Below are 19,315 nucleotides of genomic sequence, written 5' to 3'. Positions count from 1 at the left end.
TACTCAGAAAGTAGACATCTGAAGTAGATGGAGGAAGGGAACAGCATGGGAGAGGGGTGGGGGAGGGTGACGAGAGTGGGGTGGGAGTGAGAATGGAAGTTGGGTGGGGGTGACCTATTGAGGAACTGCTGTTCAGGTGCCAGAATATTGAGGAATAATTAAGTCCAACTTCAACATCAACTGGGGAAACTAAGGCAAGGCATGGATCCTGTGGCTGCTGGTGACCCTGCAGACTTCCTCTGAGGGTACCTTCTAAGCTGGAACTGATATGGCTTCCACTGGTGTGGCAAGCTGGGACTAGAGCTGATGGCTCCTAGTGGGGGCTTCCATTGAGCGTAGCAAAGCACCTAAAAAAGAAGGAGAGACAAAACCCACAGATACACACATGCACACACACACCCCACTTGATGAAATAAGGCAGAGTCCAGCAGGTATCTTCCAACAAGCTTCCTCTTTCAGGTTTCTCTTACTTTACACATTTACACGCGCGTGCGCACACGCACGCGCGCGCGCGCACACACACACACACACACACACACACACCTTGGTGGATGGAGTCCAAAGCGTGAGTTCCAACCCAACCAGCTTACATACTTTGGTGGATGGAACAAACTCTGAAGAGAGAGTTCCAACAACTTTCTTATTTCTCTCACAGCTTATATATCCTCCCAAGATCTTTCAAGCAGTACAAAAATCACTATATGGTTACATTCTGTTTTTCTTTAAGTGAATAATTACAGTAAGTATAAGTGAGAAAAACATGTTCCTCAATACTTTCACATGATCAAATGTTTTATATATTATGGGTGAGAAACAAATTATTTCCAAGAACCCACACACATTTGTAACTAAGCAACTGTTTATGTATTAACAGAGTATAAGCCAGCTTTTCATAACTGGCGGGCCACAATTTGCGGTTCCAAAGAAAGAATCAATGATCTTAAAAAGTAATCTTATAAAGATCTTAAAAGAAGCACAAATCTAAACTGCTATATAAAATAATCATCAATTTTTACTTTAAATCCTAAAAGTGTTCATCTACTTATTAATAATTTCTATTAAATCATCAGGAAGCTGAAGGCAAAAATAAGTATAACAAATTGTCACCTTGAAGTTCAGCTTCAGTGAGAGAGTCACGTCAGCTAGTTGTGACGTATTGTCTTTGGTCACCAACCTCAAAAGGTCCCTAGCTTTACTATTAAGTGTACTTTTTTCTTTTTCTTTCTTTTTTTTTTTTAAGATTTATTTGTTTATTATGTATACACTCTTCTGCCTGCATGTGTGCTTGCCTGCCAGAAGAGGGCACCAGATCTCAGTACAGATGGTTGTGAGCCACCATCCGGTTCCTGGGAATTGAACTCGGCACCTCTGGAAGAGCAAACTGTTTTTAACCTCCGAGCCATCTCTCTAGCCTGAGTGTACTTTTTCTTAACTTCAGATTGTTCCCTAAGATTTTCTGCTTCAGAACCAGTAGCAAAAACGTCTTTACGTAACCTTGAACAATCTGTTTTTCCAAATTCTTTCTAAGGGTCACTGTTAGGGATCTACTTCTGCAGGTTCTTTTCAAGGGTGGTGGTTGAATCATTAATCTGCTCCAGCAGCAATGCCTGAAAGAGATTGAGTATGCCAGTGGTACTGCCCAGTGAGGGGCTGGAAGCCCCCTTTATAGTGCTCACACAATCCACATATTAGGGGGATCATAAGGACCGCAAGGGTAACAAGCAGCTATGTTCCATAACAGCATAAAGTCCTCAGGACACGCAGTTCTCAGGGTTATGCCTCGCCAAGACACACCCATCATGGGTTTGCTAACTAGTGGGCTGTATTTGAGTTCTAGGGCTTTGCTGTTCCTCCTGCATGGCCCCCAACAGTGACCCTTGCTGAGACTCCTAGCAGCAGGGGATATGGAGCCTGAAGTGGCCACCTCTTATATCCATTTGGGACTTCCAGTGGGGGAGGAGGACATTAACCTACACACAAAACCTTCAACCCAGCCAACCAATGACTGGCCCACCTTGAGTCACATGCCACTTCTGACTACTATTAATAATATTCTGCTATACTTACAGACAGGAGACTAACATGAGTCATCTGAGTGGCTTCACCCAGCAGCTGATGAAAACACACAGAGACCACATCCAAATATTAGGCGGCACTCAGGGTATCTTATGGAAGAGGGGGAGGAAGGATTGAAAGAGCCAGGAAGGTCAAGGACACTACAAGAAAACCTACAAGCCTAGACCCATAGGGGCTCATAGAGACTGAACCACCAATCAGAGAACATTTATGGGATGGATCTAGGCCTCTCACACATGTAGAGCTTGGTCCTCTTGTGGGACCTCTAACAGCAGGAGCAGCACCTGTCTCTGATTTTGTTGCCTGCCTTTGGATTCCTTTACCCTAACTGGACTTCCCCGAACTGGCTACCTTAATAGCAGAAGATGTACCAGTCCTACTTGATATGCCAAGGAAGGTTGGCATCCACGGGACGTCTCTCCTCTGAGAAGAAAGCGAGGGGGGCATTGGGGAAGAGAAAGAGGGACTAAGAGGAGAAGAGGGAGGGAAAGCTCCTATTCTGATGTTTAAAAAAAAAGTATTTCAAGAGAAAAACTGTTTAAAAAAATTTTTAAAGCCATAAGCAAAAAAGAAAATAAAACTCCTATGATAAAGCAAAACTTCACTAAATGGATAAAACAACAGATTAGACACTATAAAAAGTAAGACTGGAGAAATTGAAGATAATAGCACAAACTATATTACTAGAAAAATAAAAAAAGACAACAAAACCAACAGAGCTACTGTGACCTGCAGAGTGATGTTAAGTGGTTTGATATGTATAATTTGAGTATCAGAAGAGTCAGGAGATCAGATGAAATTGTAGCTCACTATTTTTAGTAAGGTTATAAATAAGTAACCCAAAGCTGAATCAATTAGAGAAAACATCATTGAGCCACAGCATGTTTAGTTTACTGAGGCATAGGAGAGACAGCCTAAAAAGAGGCACATTGGTTATAGGAAACAGTGGCAGAGCATCTGCCTGAGGTGTGTGCGGCTCTGGGTTCAGCCTCTAACAGCGTTACATAAATAAACATAGAAGACAGTAAGAATGACTAAAAGTTACCAGAAATAATGTAAATCAGAACATCTTTCTTATGGTAGAAGAGAAAGTTTTATCCTGAATTTCTGTATTTAAGCTGGGTGGTGCTTGTGAAGAACCACCTTAATCCCAGCACTTGGAAGGCAGGGCAGGCTTGTTTCTGAGGTCGGGGCCAGCCAGGTCACAGCACAGTTCCAGCACAGTGGAGTTTGCACAAAGAAGCTCCTGTTTTGAAAATACAAAATCAATCAATCCATCAATCTCTATCCAGAGAAAATAGCATGCAAAAATAAAGATAAAATTGAAGTTAAATATTTTTAAGTAAAAGCTGACCCTCTTGCCAGAGTAAGAAATGCTAAAGAAACTAGGCTGAGGCTAGAGAAATGGCTCAGAGACTAACAGCACTTACTGCGCCCACAGGGCCCGAGACAGGGTCTCAGCATCTACATTGGGCAATAACACTAACTCCAGGATCTGATGTGCTGTTCTCTCCTCCACAAGTACCTGCACATGCACATAAACTCAGTAGGCAAGCACACATATATGTAAATATAAATAAATCCTTAGAAAGTGTGGGCCAGAGTTGGAGAAGTGGCCCAGAGGTCAAGAGCACTGGCTGTTCTAGAGGTCCTGAGTTCAATTCCCAGCAACCACATGGTGGCTCATAAACATCTGTAATGAGATCTGGTTCCTTCTTTTGGTGCACAGGCATATATGCAGGCAGAACATTGCATAATAAATACATAAATCTTAAAAAAAAGAAAAGAAAACAATTGTGGACAAAAGGAATATCATGCCAAATACAAACCTAGATATACACAAAAAATAAAGCATTTTTAATATAGTAATATGCAAATAATCAGTGCTTTCTTCCTTTCATTATTTCTATTAAAATTGTTTATAATATGCATTGTGGCATGTAACATGCAGAAATATATGATATTAGCACAAATAGTTCAATGGTATCGTATATAGCCTGTGATGCAGCTGGTCTTTAATTATATTCATACCGAACATACGTAGGCATGAAATTTTTTCCTAAAAGTTCAGTTAGTAGGCAGTTTGTCTTACTATTCTTGCACCCAAAACTAGTTCTGGACCATGCCTTCAGTGCCAGCGAGATTCTGGAACATATTTGAATGGAAGCTGTTCACAGAAGCAGAGTTATTAAAGCTTGCTAAGGAGGTGAGACTCTACTGTTTGGAACCAGGTGTTTGTGCAGCTTGATGCAGATAAGGGTCCTAGGTTGCTAGGTGCTTTGTTAGGAGAAGGATCTGTATGTGCATAGCCCAAGCAAAGTAGAGACTCAGCTTGCTAAATTTTCCATATGCTTGCCTATCTGACTTCTGCCTCCAGAGGGTTGGTATTATAGGCATGAATCCAATGTCTTGATTTAATTAATTAATTTTTATTTTTTAATTAAACACTTTTATTTTTACATATACATTTATATTATTAAAAACATATATACAATAAACTACCTATAGCAAGAAGAACCATGACACAATCAGGAATTATATAAATGTTGCATTCTTAGTGTTTTGGCTATTTGTATTTGACAGTCTTGAGGGAAACATCTTTCCTATCTTGGTGTGTCTAAAATTCTGAATGTAAATCAGCCTCCATCACATCTTGTCATTATCAACTTAAAACATCTATCTAAACCCAAAAACATCTTAAGCCCTAAACAACTAAGCTTCATTGTAAAACTAAGCTACCTGGTCTTCAACTCCATCAGAGACTTGGGAAGGAATAAACTTGATTACCTGAGTATGCCGGGAGTACAGGTTAGTAACTTTCCAAATGGGATGATGACAGAGACAGTTTTCTACCTGAATAGTCACCCAAAACTCTCTATAACTTTGGAGCATCATCTTTAGCCTTCTGGCCCAATATATCTGACAGACATATTTGTGAGGCAGGAGCTATTGAGGACTTGCTTATCCTGTCTTGGCAGAGTTTGGTCGTCAACTCTGCCTGCATCCAAGCTTGCCCATTTTTAGGCAGAATTCTGTCTGTGGTAGAAATGAGGACATTTTGCCCAGTGGCTTGTTTGTCCATTTGAAGCCATCTCCATAAGGAGGTTCTTTGATGCTCATCATCCTCTTTGAGGTAGGCTGGGTGTTGAATTTAATTTATCTTTAAATATAACAGGGCTAAACTCTCTAATCAAAAGAGATTGTCAGAATGTGTTGAAGATCACACTTTAACTGTATGTTGTCTATAGGAAACTCACTTTAAATCCAAACACACAAATAGATGGAGAGTGAAAGAATAGAAAAAGATACTGCATCACAGTGTTAACCAAGAGAATGGATGTAACTGTACCAGTGTCAGGTAAACCAAACTTTAAAACAAAAGCTTCCTCAGACAAAGAGCATATTATGTTAATAAAAGTTCTAATATAATTTCTACCTCATCGTATACATTTTCCATCTAACTATATATCCTTAAAGTATAAAAGGAAAAAAGAATAGAAGGAATTAGTAGGATTTCAGTAATAATTGGAGACTTCAGTGTTTGGAAGAGACCAGTTACATTTATTTAGACATATACAGAACTGCCACCAACAGCAGAATGTTCATTTTCTTCAGGTGTGCATGGAACATTCTCCAGATAGACTATATGTTCCCCTAAATCAAGTCTCAGTCAACTTTGATCATTGAGTCAATGATCAAAGAATATTTCAACCAGAAAATAATCTAAGGCTTCACTGATGAATTCAAGGAAGTGCTAATACCAGTTCTTGAACTTATAAAAATGCATAGAAGACTTCCTGACTCATTTGGTAAGCCGTCATATCTTTAAATCAAAGCCAAAGATTGTTGTAGTGGTTTTTTTCCTCCCAGCCCCAAACTCCCAGAACAAAGACTCATGAGACTCAAAATATTATTTACTCACACCTAGGCCATAGTCTTCTTTGACTAGCTCATAACTTAAAATAACCCATTTACACTAATCTACATTCTGCCATGTGGCTGGTTACCTGTGCTCGGGTACCGTGTTTGCCCTCCTCACTAATCTCCTGCACCTGGCTCCATCCCAGCATCCTTTCTGCCTGCCGGATGTCTCACCTATTCTACCTAGTCCATTGGCCATAGGTTTTTTAATTGACAGGAAATACGTTCATATAATACACAAAATATTCTCTCATTAAACCTTGTAAACAGTATGTAAAAGTACTTAATACAGTACTAAGAAGTCAAATTCAATACCGTCTTCAAATGACTACCTCCTGGCCATGTGAGACTTACCTTAGAATATAAGATTTCCTGTTTCTCTCTTTGTGTTTGTTAACAATCTTAGGAAACAGAAATGAAAATGGTGCTTCTTGACCCCAGGGTTTCAGGACAGTCTGAAGATGGAGAATGTAGGGGTCCTTCATACACCCTTTCTAATTTTCACAACATACAAAACAACTACACCTGGATTTTTCCAGACAACTTTTTTTGGGGGTAAGTTAGCCCAAGCTGATTAAGAATCGTGATTCTTCTACCTCTGGCTTGTGAGTGCAGGTGTACAGGTGTGTACCACTGTACGTAAACCCTGAAAATGACTTGAATGTCCTTCAAGTCTCCATAGTGTTAGACAGTAAGTTGCCACTGTGTGGTGCCCAGTGTAGAAATCTCTTTTTCCAACCTTTTCCCAATACAAAACTAGGTATTCCTGTGGTATTTCTCTCCCAAAATGAAGTCGAATGCCCTTCCAATCTTACAATCTAGGGATCTCAATCATGTTCATTTTCTCTGCCAGTTAAAGAATTAAAATGCCGAAGAAATCTGGAGGGTGACAGGCAGCAGTGGAGGAATTCCAAACACTGCAGAGAGCAGCAGACAGACACACGGAGAAAGACCTTCTGCAAAGCTGAGGTGCCATTTAGGAAGCCAAAAAAATCCAGTTTCTCCTCAAGGGTTGGAGTTTTTGAAGTCTCTCAAGAGTTTCCCTCCCCTAATTTAGAGTTGCTCACTTTGAAGAAAGAGGGTGGTTGATTGACCCGCACCTGTATAGCATGTCCTGACCCAGCCTTAAGTTTGTTGGGCCAGTCTGTCAGGGGAGGCCTACAGGAGGGAGAACACCTACACTGTGGGGGCGCTTGAGGGAGCTTTGGTTTCAGATCCTGACAAACCAACTCTTCCCACATCAAGCGGCTGTGGTTATCTTTTCCAAGCCATGTATGCTCAGTTTTTAGTGTCCTTGAGATACCCATGTTCCCTGTAGGCAACACTGTTTGATTAGCTTCTTGCCTACTTAGTCCAGTGTATTGTAGTTTCTGCGGACTCTTTCGTTTCTCCCCTTAAAATAGAATATAAGATGCTGTACTTTTAATAAGCTTGGTTGGCGTAAGACATAGCTTGTGCAGTGCCTCCTGATCCTCCCTCTCAAGACCCTGTCGTGGAAGAACACCCTGCTGCCCAGAGCACTGTTTAGGTGTAGAATTATGAATGGCTAAGGTGATAAATTGGGTTTTGCATATTTTGCCGCAGCTTTTAAAATTCAAAAGTTTTTACTGGTTATAAAGCTTATAATAATAGACATGTCTAAACTCTAGTTGATGTTGATACAATGCTTTAACGTGTTCAGGTTTTTCCTTAACTTGTAGGTTTTCAACAACTGTTCAGAGACTGTACTCTCATACCTGTAAGAAAGCTGCATACTGATTGTCAGAATAAGCCCTGGGATGCATGTACATCATGCTAAAGCACCTTAGTATAAATAGGTACCAAGCAGTGTTAGAGCCGGCTCACAGAAGGTTCTTAAAGATTCTCAAGTACAATAGGATTATATTTCTGTTTATTGTCAAACTGTGTTAGTCTCCTTTCAGGAAATAATAGATACTTTATATTATTTTTACTTAATTTATATCCTCTGATAATTTTCTACTTACAGATACATTTAGATTATAATAAAAATAGTTTGAGTGCTACCAAACCTAATTTTCCCGTGTGTGTGCGTGCGTGCGTGTGTGTGTGTATGTGTGTTTGCATACATGTATGTGGGTGGCCAAAGCAGCCAGAAGAAGGTTTCAGATTCCTTGCAGCTGGAGTTAGAGGCAATGTGAGCCCCCTGCTGTGGATCCTGGGTCTGAACTCTGGTCTCAAGATTGAGCAACAAGTATTGATATTCTGTTCTAAATTTAGATATCCAAAGAGAAGAAGAGAAAGTAAAACGGTCTGTGAAAGATGCAGCCAAGAAGGGCCAAAAGGAAGTCTGTGTGGTTCTGGCCAAGGAGATGATCAGGTCAAGGAAGGCTGTGAGCAAGCTCTATGCATCCAAAGCACACATGAACTCTGTGCTCATGGGCATGAAGAACCAGCTGGGTAAGGCCCAGGTACCTTCCGTACCCCAGTAATGCTGCTGTCATTGTTACTGTCAACACTGGTTTCCTTACATTGTCCTAACTAGGGTACTCTATAAATGTAAAATATAATTGTTACTATTATTTTCTTACATTTTTGGCAGGGGTCTTGAAATAATGAATCTACATAGAAATCTTGTTTTTTTGTTGTTTTGCTTTGTTTTTTTGTTTTGCCTTGTTTTTTTGTTTTTGTTTTTCAAGACAGGGTTTCTCTGTGTGGAGCCTTGCCTGTCCTGGACTCTTGTAGACCAGGCTGGACTTGAACTCACAGAGATCCACCTACCTCTGCCTGCCAAGTGCTGGGATTAAAGGCGTGCGCCACCAGCACCTGGCTAGAAATCTTCTTTTAGAAGTTAGAACAATTGAATGTGTATGTTCAGCTGTAGTCCATACTCCAACTGATGCTTGAATGTTCTTCATAAAATGAACATGTGCTTGAGTATTCTATTTAAAATACTATGGCTTTAAAGTTCAGGTTCTGTTTGATCTTGTAGACCTGTATACTCTTCCCTCATCTCCGTTCTTCTCTGCATCCATCCATCTGTACCTGCTCTTTCTGTCCCTGGGACGGGACCAGCTTGTTCTTATCTAAGAACCTTCACATTTGATGACCTCGCTGCGTGTACACAGAGCCCTTCTCTTGAAGTGATTGGTCCTTGTCCTACAGGTCTCAGTGAGGCACATAGTAAACCCTTTCCTTCCTTCCTTCCTTCCTTCCTTTTTTTCTTTCTTTTTTTTTTTTTGGTTTGTTTTTGTTTGGATTTTTGAGACAGGGTTTCTCTGTGTAGACTTGGCTGTCCTAGACTCACTTTGTAGACCAGGCTGGCCTCAAACTCACAGCCATCCTCCTGCCTCTGCCTCCCAAGTTCTGGGATTACAGGCATGGGCCACTGAAGTTGGTTTTAAAGCCTTTTCTAAAGCTTCTCTCAACACATGACCATGCCATGAATTTCCTTATTACTAGCTGGGTGTGGCAGCGCACACTGTAAATCCCAGTACTCGGGAGACTGAAGCAGGTGGATCACTGTGAGTTCGAGACCAGCCTGGTCTACAAAGTGAGTCTAAGACAGCCAAGGCTATACAGAGAAACCCTGTCTCAAAAAACAAAACAAAACCAAAAACTATTTTTTCTTACAACTCTTTTTCTCTTTTTCCCTCAAGACGGGGTTTCTCTGCGCACACCCTGGCTGTCCCAGAACTCTCTTTATAGACCAGACTGGCTTCAAACTCACAGAGATCTGCCTGTCAAGTGCTGAGATTAAAAGCCTGTGCTGCCAAGCCCAGTTTCCTTATAACTCTTCTAAGTAATTTCTAATGAAATTAACTTGTTTGGCTATTTTTAATTTTTTAAACAGTGCTAGGAACTGAACATTGAACCTTATACTGGTTAGGCAAGTGATATACCACTGAGCTATATCCTTATTCCTTGCTTGTTTGTTTAGTATTTTTGAGTTTCAATATATAGCACTAGTTGGCCTAGAACTCACAAAGATCCATTTGCCTCTGTTTCCTGAATGCTGGAATTAAAGGCATGGACCACCATACCCAACAGTCATGTGTTTGTTTGTTTGATTTCATCTGCATTGCGGTGTTGTCTGTGTGAGGGTCGGGTATCCCCTGGAACTGGAGTTGCAGATGGTTGTGGGCTGCCATGTGGGTGCTGGGAATTGAACCCAGATCCTCTGGAAGAACAGACAGTGCTCTTAACCACTGAGCCATCTCTGCAGCCCCCATACATGTATTTCTAATGCATACACTGTGTCCTCCTACTAGAACCGATACCTTGCCTATCCAACCCATGGGTTATAAAAGAGTGTCTGGTCGTGTAGCATCTGTGAAGAGCACACGCACAAGCAGGTTCAGATGCTAGTGACTGTTTCTCTGTAGTATGTAGTTGTGTTTGTATATACTCTTAATAGTAAACATGTAGCAGAATCCTTTATTAGTTCACTTTTTACAGACTTCTTTATATATTTTTAAAATGTTTATTTATTTGGTTTTTCTTTATGTGTATGAGTGTTTTGCCTGCATCTACGTCTGTGCCCCATATGTTAGCTGCCCTGTGGGTACTGAGAATCAAACCTAGGTCCTCTACAATCACACCACTGAGCCACATCTCCAGCCTGTTTTTATTTTATTTTTCTTCATGTGTATGTGTGTGTGCACATGTTTGTGGGCACTGGCAAAGACCAGTGGAGGGTTTCTGGTCCCCTTGGAGCTGGCGTTAGAGACGGTTGTTCCCTAACTGATGAGAGTTTTTCAAGAGCAGTGGTTGTTCTTAACCATTGAACCATCTCTCCGGTCCTGTTTATTAGGGTTTTTTTTTTCCAGCTAGCTTTTATAGCCTTTTCCCTATTTTCCTTTTTCTTCTTCTTTCCCACATCCACATTTGATCTTAGAACTCCTGAATCTCAGGAAGCCCTCAGCACATGCAGAGTATTTGGTATCTCAGTTAGACCCCTTACCTATAGGTATCTGGGAAATTATATTCTGTACTTGAATATGCTTTAGGAATCTATACTTTATACAAAAATAATTTCTGAGTGGACTAAATATTGAAAATAAAGATAAGCCGGAAGGTGGTGGCACACACCTTTAATCTCAGCACTTGGGAGGCAGAGGCAGGCGGGATCTCTGTGGGTTCAAGGCCAGCCTAGTCTGCAAAGGGGGTCCAGGACAGCCAGAGGTACACAGTGAAACACTGTCTTGGAAAAAACCAACCAACCAAACAAACAAACAAACAAAGAAGATTAAAAAATAAATTCACAAAAGCACAAGAAGAAAGTATGTTTAACATTTATAAGAAGATGAAATGGAAAAATGTTTTCAGAGTCAACTATAAAATCTTACAAAGGGAAAGGTTGATAAATGCAGCATAAGACATTACTGTTTCTGAACAAATTCAAAATTGTTCCCTACAAAGTCAAAAGGAAAAGTTTTTTGGGTTTTTGTATTTGTTTGTTTTGTTTTATTTTGTTTTGTTTTGACACAAGGTCTCTCTGTGTAGCCTTGGCTGTCCTGGACTCACTTTGTAGACCAGGCTGGCCTCGAACTCACAGTGATCTGCCTGCTTCTGCCTCCCAAGTGATGTGATTGAAGGTGTGTGCCGCCACCGCCTGGCCAAAAGGAAAAACTTGATCCCCAGGACCCACCCACATGGTAGAAGGAGACAGTTGACTTCTGCAAATTATCCTCTGTGAGTTCCTCTCTCTGGGAGGCTAGGCTGAGAATCTGGTCACAGAGTTTTCTTCAGCCTTCTGGAGGCTAGCTGAGAAAGGCTCTGTCCCAAAAACCAGTCACAAAGAAGGCCTCCTGGGCAGGAAGGGAGCTTTCTGGCCAGATCCCCCAGCTTGAGGGAGTGCAAGGCAGCCAGCTTGCTTAGCCAGGGTTGAAACAGTGGGAGTCCATGCCCCTTGGGGAGGGGTGTGGGGAGCCTCTGACACTTGTAAAAGGCCAGATAACCAACCAACCAACCGCACTTAGGTAAAATAAAGACAGGAGTCAAAGAGCTAGATTTTAATTCCCTAAGCTTAGTGATGAAAGAAAGACAAAAAACTGGAACTACAGAAGGAGAAACGGGGCATGCTCGCCCCCACTCCAGATCTTTGGGTATTTAAACCAAGGGTAACTAAATTGCAGGACACAGGACGAGGACACCTCCCAGGGTTTGTCTCCAGGGCAGCTTTGATACCTATTTCTTCAATGAGACACCTTTTGTGTGGTTTAGGGTCTGTGCTTTGGAAGTGTCCCTGCAAGGAACTAGCCTTTTAACACATTTGGGGCCTGAGGGTTGTTGCCAGTTGGGGGGGGGGCGGTTGGGAGGGGCGGGAAGTACACTCACCTGTCTCCTTGGCCTACAGACACGGGCCCACACTCCTCCATCATCCAACACACAGCATGCATGCTTGCCTCCCCTGCACCTCCCTACACAAAATAAATACATTTTTAAGGTATAGCAACCCTAAAGTAGACTCATATGGAACATGACTTCCCAAACAAAACTGACAAAAGATCACTTGAAGTTTGTGTTTACTCATTTCCGTGTAATTAATAATTGATTCAAAAAACTTGAAAGTCATTTTGATCATATCAGAATTTGAATATTTCTTTTAATATCGAAGCATGCTCTCAAGCACCAAAGTATTTGTTTATAGGAATTGTTAGTTGGCACAATGGCATAATGCTTGTAAATCTCAGAAGTTGGGAGGTAGAGACAAGTCAGTGAATTCAGGGCCAACCATTTTGTTTTCTTTCTTTCTTTCTTTCTTTTGTTGCTGCTTTTGAGTTTCAAAATGTAGCTTTGGCTGTCCTGGAACTCACTGTGTAGACCAGGCTGGCCTTGCACTCACAGAGCTCTGCCTGCCTCTGCTTTCCAGTGCTGGGATCAAAGGTCTGTGCCACCACTCCCAGCAAGGCCAGCCATTTTCATTCTGGCAAATTTTTCAAAGGAGTAAAAGAATATATTCTTTTTCTTGGATTTTTCTTTAAGAATTAACAAAATTTTAAGTCATCTTTCATTATTGCTTATAAACGTGACATACGTGTCTATGGGTCATGTTATAATCATTTACTTTCATGAGATTTTTAACTTCCTTATTTGCATTTCTGACTTGGTACCAAATTTAACCATGGCAGTGCAATGTGGAGAGAGTAACGTCCAGGCCAGGCATGGTGATGCACACCTTTAGTTTCTGCACTTCAGAGGCAGAGGCAGGTGGATGCCAGTGAGTTGGAGGCTACCTGGTCTACATAGCCAGTTCCAGGTCAGCTAGGGCTACATAGTAAGATCCTCTTTTAAAACAGCAACAATTAGAAAGAAAAAATGGAGCTGAGACACTGTGTAGATGGCTTTGCCAAGTAAGTCCCATTGAGTGCAACTATCTATAGATAAAGTATAGATTCCTAAAGGAGAGTCAAAGGCAGAATATAGTTTCCCAGACATCTGTTAGAGAAGGGATCCAAATTGGGATGTCATTAGTGTTAATAGAGAAAAAGTGTTGTCAGACATACAAGACCTTGTGTAGACACATGACTCTTCAGTGTTTGCCCATAATATCACCACATTTTAAGTAACAGTTTCAGTGACGCATTATGTAAAGTTTTTGTCATTAATGTAAACTTGTTTGGTTTTGAACTTTTTTGATGTTTCATTTGTTTTGCATTCATTTTGTAATTGTACATATTTGTAAACAGAAAAATTTACTCAGTAAAATGCATATATTTAAAGCTAGCACTGGAAAGACGTTGCTAACAGGGAACAGAAAGCAGTTTGTTTTTCTTCCATGAGGAACTGAAGTGATAAATTATGGCATGTTCCACCTTGATGTGGTACTCAGCCAACAGGAGGACGCTAGGGACGCCATTTTCATAAGAAAGCAAGGCCGTGGGCAGTGTGTGTGCAGTGTACTCTGAGCGTATATCGAGTATGTGTTTGTGCAAGTGTGTAAAGGAGTATAAGCGGGTCAGGATATCAGGAAATGTGCTCCAGCTGAGGGGCTGGCGGGGCAGTTTCACTTGCTCTGAAGAGTACAGTGTGTTGCGTCTTTCTGAATTGTGTACTTTTCAGTTCTTTATTATGGTAAAATGTGAGGTTCTGCAAAATTAGATGTAGTAAGTAGCCCGATAGAGTAGTAGGTGTATGTCGTTCCTGCTGGTTTGCTTGACCGTGTCCTAGCCTAGTTCCTGCATTCCCTCTGGCAACCTAAGACACCATTGCGTCTGTTCTCCACGGGTCCTCAGGGGAGGAGTTCCGTAGCTGTTCCTGGGTGGTTATTTTCATTTGGGAACTTGAACCTTTCAATTTCTTTTGTATGTTTCCTTTTTATTGTCTTTGCTTCTGAAAGCAAGTGATTTTAGTTATTTGTTGGATTTTTCAGACTGATCTTTTAATTTTCTTTCATTTTTTTATTTTTAATTTTGAAGATAATTATATTCAGATCTGTGGTGGTGCAGCCCTTTTATCCCAGCGCTTAGGAAGCAGAGGCAGGAAGATCTCTGTGAATTTGAGGTCAGCCTGGTTTCATAGAGTCCCAGGACAGACACGACTACATAGAGAGACCCTGTCACAAACAAACAAACAAACAAGTGGACGGCCGAGCGGGAGAGTGGCTTGGGCTGGTTAAGGGTTGGCTTCATGAGTGTCCCTACTTGGTCTTTCCATGCAGATGGACTAGAAAGCAAGATTCATTCTTTCTTCCTATATTCCTTCCTTTCCTTTCCTTTTTTTAAAAGAAAGATTTATTATATGCACGAGTGTTTTGCTTGCCTGTGTGTTGTGAGTGCACCATGGCGTACCTCATGCCATGGCGGCCAGAGGAGGGTATCTGATGTGGTGTCTTAACTAGAGTTAAGACAATTGTGAACTGCTGTGTAGCTGTAAGGGACCAAATCCATGTCCTCTTCAAGAGCAGCAAGTGCTCTTAACTCTCTTAACTGCTGAGCCATCTGTTCAGTCCTCTTTCCTTAAACAGCAGCAAGAAGTAGTACTACATTTACTTTTTAATATATTTACTTACTGTGCATGTATTGGGGGAACATGCATGCCACAACACACCTGTGAAGGTCAGAAGACAACTTTTGGGAGTCAGTTCTGCCATGCGGATCCCAGGGATGGAGTCAGGTTATCATGTTGTGGTGGGCGCCTCCAAACTCAGAGGACTGTATGTGTAAGGCCTGGGTCAGAGAGAGCGGGATGCTTGCAACACTGAAGGAGGACCCAGGGGTTAGGGATATGGAGCAGAGGTGCCTGGAAAGGATGGGCAGTGAAGTGCAGAACATTGTTCTTGCAGCTGTTGGGAGACCGGGTGTTAAAGACCAGCTCAGAGTGAAGCATGCTAGAGTGACAGAGCAGATAAAGGGATGTGGGAGGTGAGGGGCGAGGTGTTTTGGGGAGGCTGGCGGGTATGAGTGGAAGGAGTAACTGTGCAGGCAGCTGCAGTAGTTCAAGCTGGGTTCAGGAAGACAGTTTGACAGGAGTGCACTAGGGAGAAAGTTGGAAAGTAGGGCTGGAAAGGAAGGTTGAAGTCAGTTCTCAGAGTTAGGTTAAGAGATGTTTAACTTCATTTTGCCGGCACAGACCGCAGGAACAGGGTGATGCCAGAGATGGAGGCCTTAGGGCCTTTGAGGAAATGGAATGGAAGGAGGGTCTGAATCAGTGTGCGAGTGGAAGAATGAATGCGGATGCAGAGTGAAAAGCCTAAGTGAGGGGTACACCAGCAGGAGGGAGGGAGCTTTGGAGCCCCACAGAGCCACTAATGAGGGACACAGAGCTCAGAAGAAAACCATGCCTCCACAACAGAAAGGCTTCCTTGGAACTGACCAGCCTAGCTCTGTGACATCAGTGACTGTGCTGGAGTGAGTGTTGTTTGTTGGAGATTTGATACAGCTGAGGGTAACAGGAGCAAACCTGAGGAGGGAGCAGCGGGGAGTCTCCATTCTAGGGGTGGAGACAAGGAAGGCGTCAGGGCTCCCCAGCACTGCCAGGCAGCTGTGGCCCCAGCCTGTGGCTGCTCTGAAGACTGACCGTAAGATGGTCTCCTGTTAAATGTAGCTGTCCCCAGGTGGGTGACGCTAAACCTTGCCAGCTATTAATATATTGTCATGATCAGGTACTTGGCAAGCAACAGCTTTCTGACAGCAGCTGCTTGCAGAAAAAGACGATGATGAGCATGTTTTGATTAGAGGCAAGAGTTAAGGAAGAGGTTCAAAGGTGGGGCAGGAGTGGAATTAGCATATGATCTGGCAGTCCTGCTTCTGGTGTATCCTGGAGAATTAGAAGCAGGGGCACAAACAGATCGTGCACTATTATGGCCCTAGTAATTCCTAATAGCCAAGGGCTGGAGGCAGTGTAAGTGCCCATTGGTAGATGGAGAGATAAATAATGTTTTATACACGTTAAAATATTATTCCGCCTTGGGGCTGGGGAGATGGCTCAGTGGGTAAAAGTGCTTGCTGTACAAACAAGAGGACATGAGCGTGAATTCCCAGCACCCATCAAATAGCTGACCATGGCCACTAATTCCTGTCACCCTAGCATAGGGTGGAGGGGTTAGACAGAGATCCCAGAGATCCCTGGCCAGCCAACCTGACCAAAACACTAAGAGTCATGCTCAGTGAGAGACCCTGTGTCAAAAAAATACAGTGAATAGCAATTGAGACAAAACCCAGTGTCTTCTGACTTCTTCCTGTATTCAGGGCATACACAGTGCACGTACTTGAAGATATATACCACGGGCATTCAAAATAATGTTCATCTTTTAAAATGGAGAAAGCTCTGACATAGGTTATAATGCATGAGTTTTAAATGTACCTCCTAACAAAGGTTAGAGAACAGTTGCACATATCTAAGTACCTAGAGTGTGGCTTTATTATTTAAAAATATAACAAATATATAAAATGAAGTGTTCATACCTTGTTTTGCCATCAGCCCCATATTCTCTCCCTTTTTAAAAAAATATTTATTATTTATTTATTATTTATGTGGTGTTCTGCCTGTATGTGTGCCTGCGTGCCAGAAGAAGGCACCAAAGCTGACTCCCTACATTTTCTATATACAGAACCTGGCGGTTGTTACAGGAGAGGAGGATGGGGACTCTCTGTCCAGCTGGGGTGACATCATAGGATAAAGCACATATGCTACATGCTCATGGTCTCCTTGGCCTTGGGGAGAGGACTGAGTGGAAGATGGCTGCGTCATTGTGCCTGCACTTCTGGCATGGGCTGTCCTGGGAGCTGAGCTTCTCTAGCTCCTGTGTGGTTTTGAAATAGGTGCAGCTTTGTCTGTTTCCTGGGTAGTCACAGCTCTGTCAGCACATGTCGCAGTGTAGTTCTTTGTCTTCTCTGAAATGCAGCATGCCTGCACTCCTGGCAGAATCTTACCTGTGGGGGCCACAGCCCCTTCTTCACCATACTTCCTTCTAGAATACCATCCCGCAGTATTTTGATCTTAGTCTAACATTATTTTATTTTACACACACACACACACACACACACACACACGTGTGTGTGTGTGTGTGAGTCCAGAACCTCAAAAAAAATACTTTCCCATGTACTTGGCATGCATTTATTTATTGTCTGATTGGCAGACCATAGTTACACATATTTGCAGGATAAAGTGTAGTTTTGCTCTGCTAGGCCAGTAGCTCTTCCTCATCTCTCTTGCCTGGCCTTTTAACAGTGTTACAGCGCTGAAGATTGAATCCCATGCTGTGCTGGGCAGGCCCTCTGCCACTGAGCCGGGCCCCTGGCCCCACTCCATGTTACTTTGAAATACATGTTATTATTCATTATTGTCACCCTACTGTGCAGTACATTTCAAAAGTGATTCCTCCTGACTGTGACACTTGCTACCCTTGGTCAGCAGCTCCGTTTATCCCCTTCAAAGTCCCTCCTGCCTGGCGTCTTCCGTAAACCTTTAGATGGAACCACTGTTCTCTACTTGTGCGCTTCCACCTTCTGTACGTGTAGATGGCGTGTGTGTCATGTTTCCCGGGTCCACCGTACTGAACTGGTGTTGTGTTTCCCATCCGTGTCCTCCCTGAGGCTGCGTGCGCTGCGTTAGCTGGGTGCCACTCCCACCAGGATGCCCGCTCTGTGGGTGACAGGTTTGTGTTGACTCTTTGAGACTTTTCAGTTCATGAAGGCAGGGAGGACGAGGCAAAACACATCAAAAGAGAAAGGTTTCAGAGCGCGAGACAGAAGCCAGGGCTGGACCTGGCCTGCAGAGGACCTCTTAGTCACCACTCCCGTCAGGCAGGCCTCACTCCTCACAGTTTCCAGGTAACTAACTGCAAATGGTGACGCTACTGGGCACCGAGCATTTCAGACTGAGCCAAGCAGATAGGTGCTGGGGTGGAGGTTCAGATTCAAACCAGACAAGTTTGTAATTTCTTTATCCACGCATTTTTTGATGAGCATGTAAATTTGTTTCTGTGTCTTGATTATTGTAAGGCTGCAGTGAACATGGGAATTTCAGGGGTTTTTTTTGTTTTTGTTTTGACATTTTCATTTCACTTATTTTAATATATAGCTGGGAGTGGGTTATTAGGTCACGTGCTCTTCATGTTTTTTTAAGAACCTTTATACCACTTTACCATGTTTTTCTTATTGCTTGAGATGGAGTCTGTGCTGGCTACTTTTATGTCAATCTGTATCAAAGTCCAGCTTTGGCAGACGGGTCCAGGGGAGAAACTGAGGTAGGTGGACTTAGGTGAGAACAAGTAGCCTTCCCCTGTAGCAAGCAGTTGAGAAACTCTGAAACAAGTCTCGTAACCTCTGTTGGCGATGGGAAAGAGAGAGCAGGGCTTGAACCGTGGACTAAGCATTCATGGTCACTTGCTCCCCTGGGCCAGGGCTGCTTTCTCAAGCTAATCTCTCACCTGACAGCTGCAAGAGCAGTTTAGGCCAAAGGAACAATCCTGAGCTCTTTCACTTCAAAGAAATTGGCTGGCGTGGGCTCCGGGTTTATTAACTCCCTGGGAAAGAGAAAGGAAAAAGAAGATTCTCGTCCATTCACAGATACACATTCATTCAACAAATAGACAAGGGATCCCCATCACACATGCACATTCATGCAGACCTACAGGTATAAATGCATATATACATATGGGCAACTTAGCAGTTAGAACACAGATATATACATATATACACATCTGGATGGAGTAGATCCCAGTGGATTCCAACCTCCAGCCTACATGCGTACAGACAGTCAGACAAACGTGCCGACTTATATACAACTGGCTGGATGGAAAAGCTGAACAGCTTCAACCTCTAACTTCCAGCGTTTATTTTTTGTTTTTAGCCTTTATTTATACCATCTTGAGATAAAGTCTTTACATCAGAAGCAGAATTACTTTCATAGCCAT

The 19,315-nt window shown here is 42.5% G+C and overlaps 1 protein-coding gene across 2 annotated transcripts in view; it reads left to right on the top strand.

The window, feature by feature from the left end:
- CHMP3 (charged multivesicular body protein 3) overlaps nucleotides 1–19,315 on the top strand; it is a 44,742-nt gene that overhangs the window by 12,256 nt on the left and 13,171 nt on the right. For both annotated transcript variants that reach the window (XM_084766912.1, XM_084766911.1), the window contains one exon: nucleotides 8,236–8,415. In XM_084766912.1, coding sequence (XP_084623038.1) covers nucleotides 8,328–8,415 — 88 coding nt within the window. In that variant the 5' untranslated portion in view covers nucleotides 8,236–8,327. The remainder of the gene's footprint in view (nucleotides 1–8,235; nucleotides 8,416–19,315) is intronic.

Source organism: Acomys minous, assembly GCF_964271855.1.
Source record: "Acomys minous genome assembly, chromosome: 17".
NCBI lineage: Eukaryota > Metazoa > Chordata > Mammalia > Rodentia > Muridae > Acomys > Acomys minous.
This window is presented reverse-complemented; position numbering and strand designations above follow the sequence as displayed.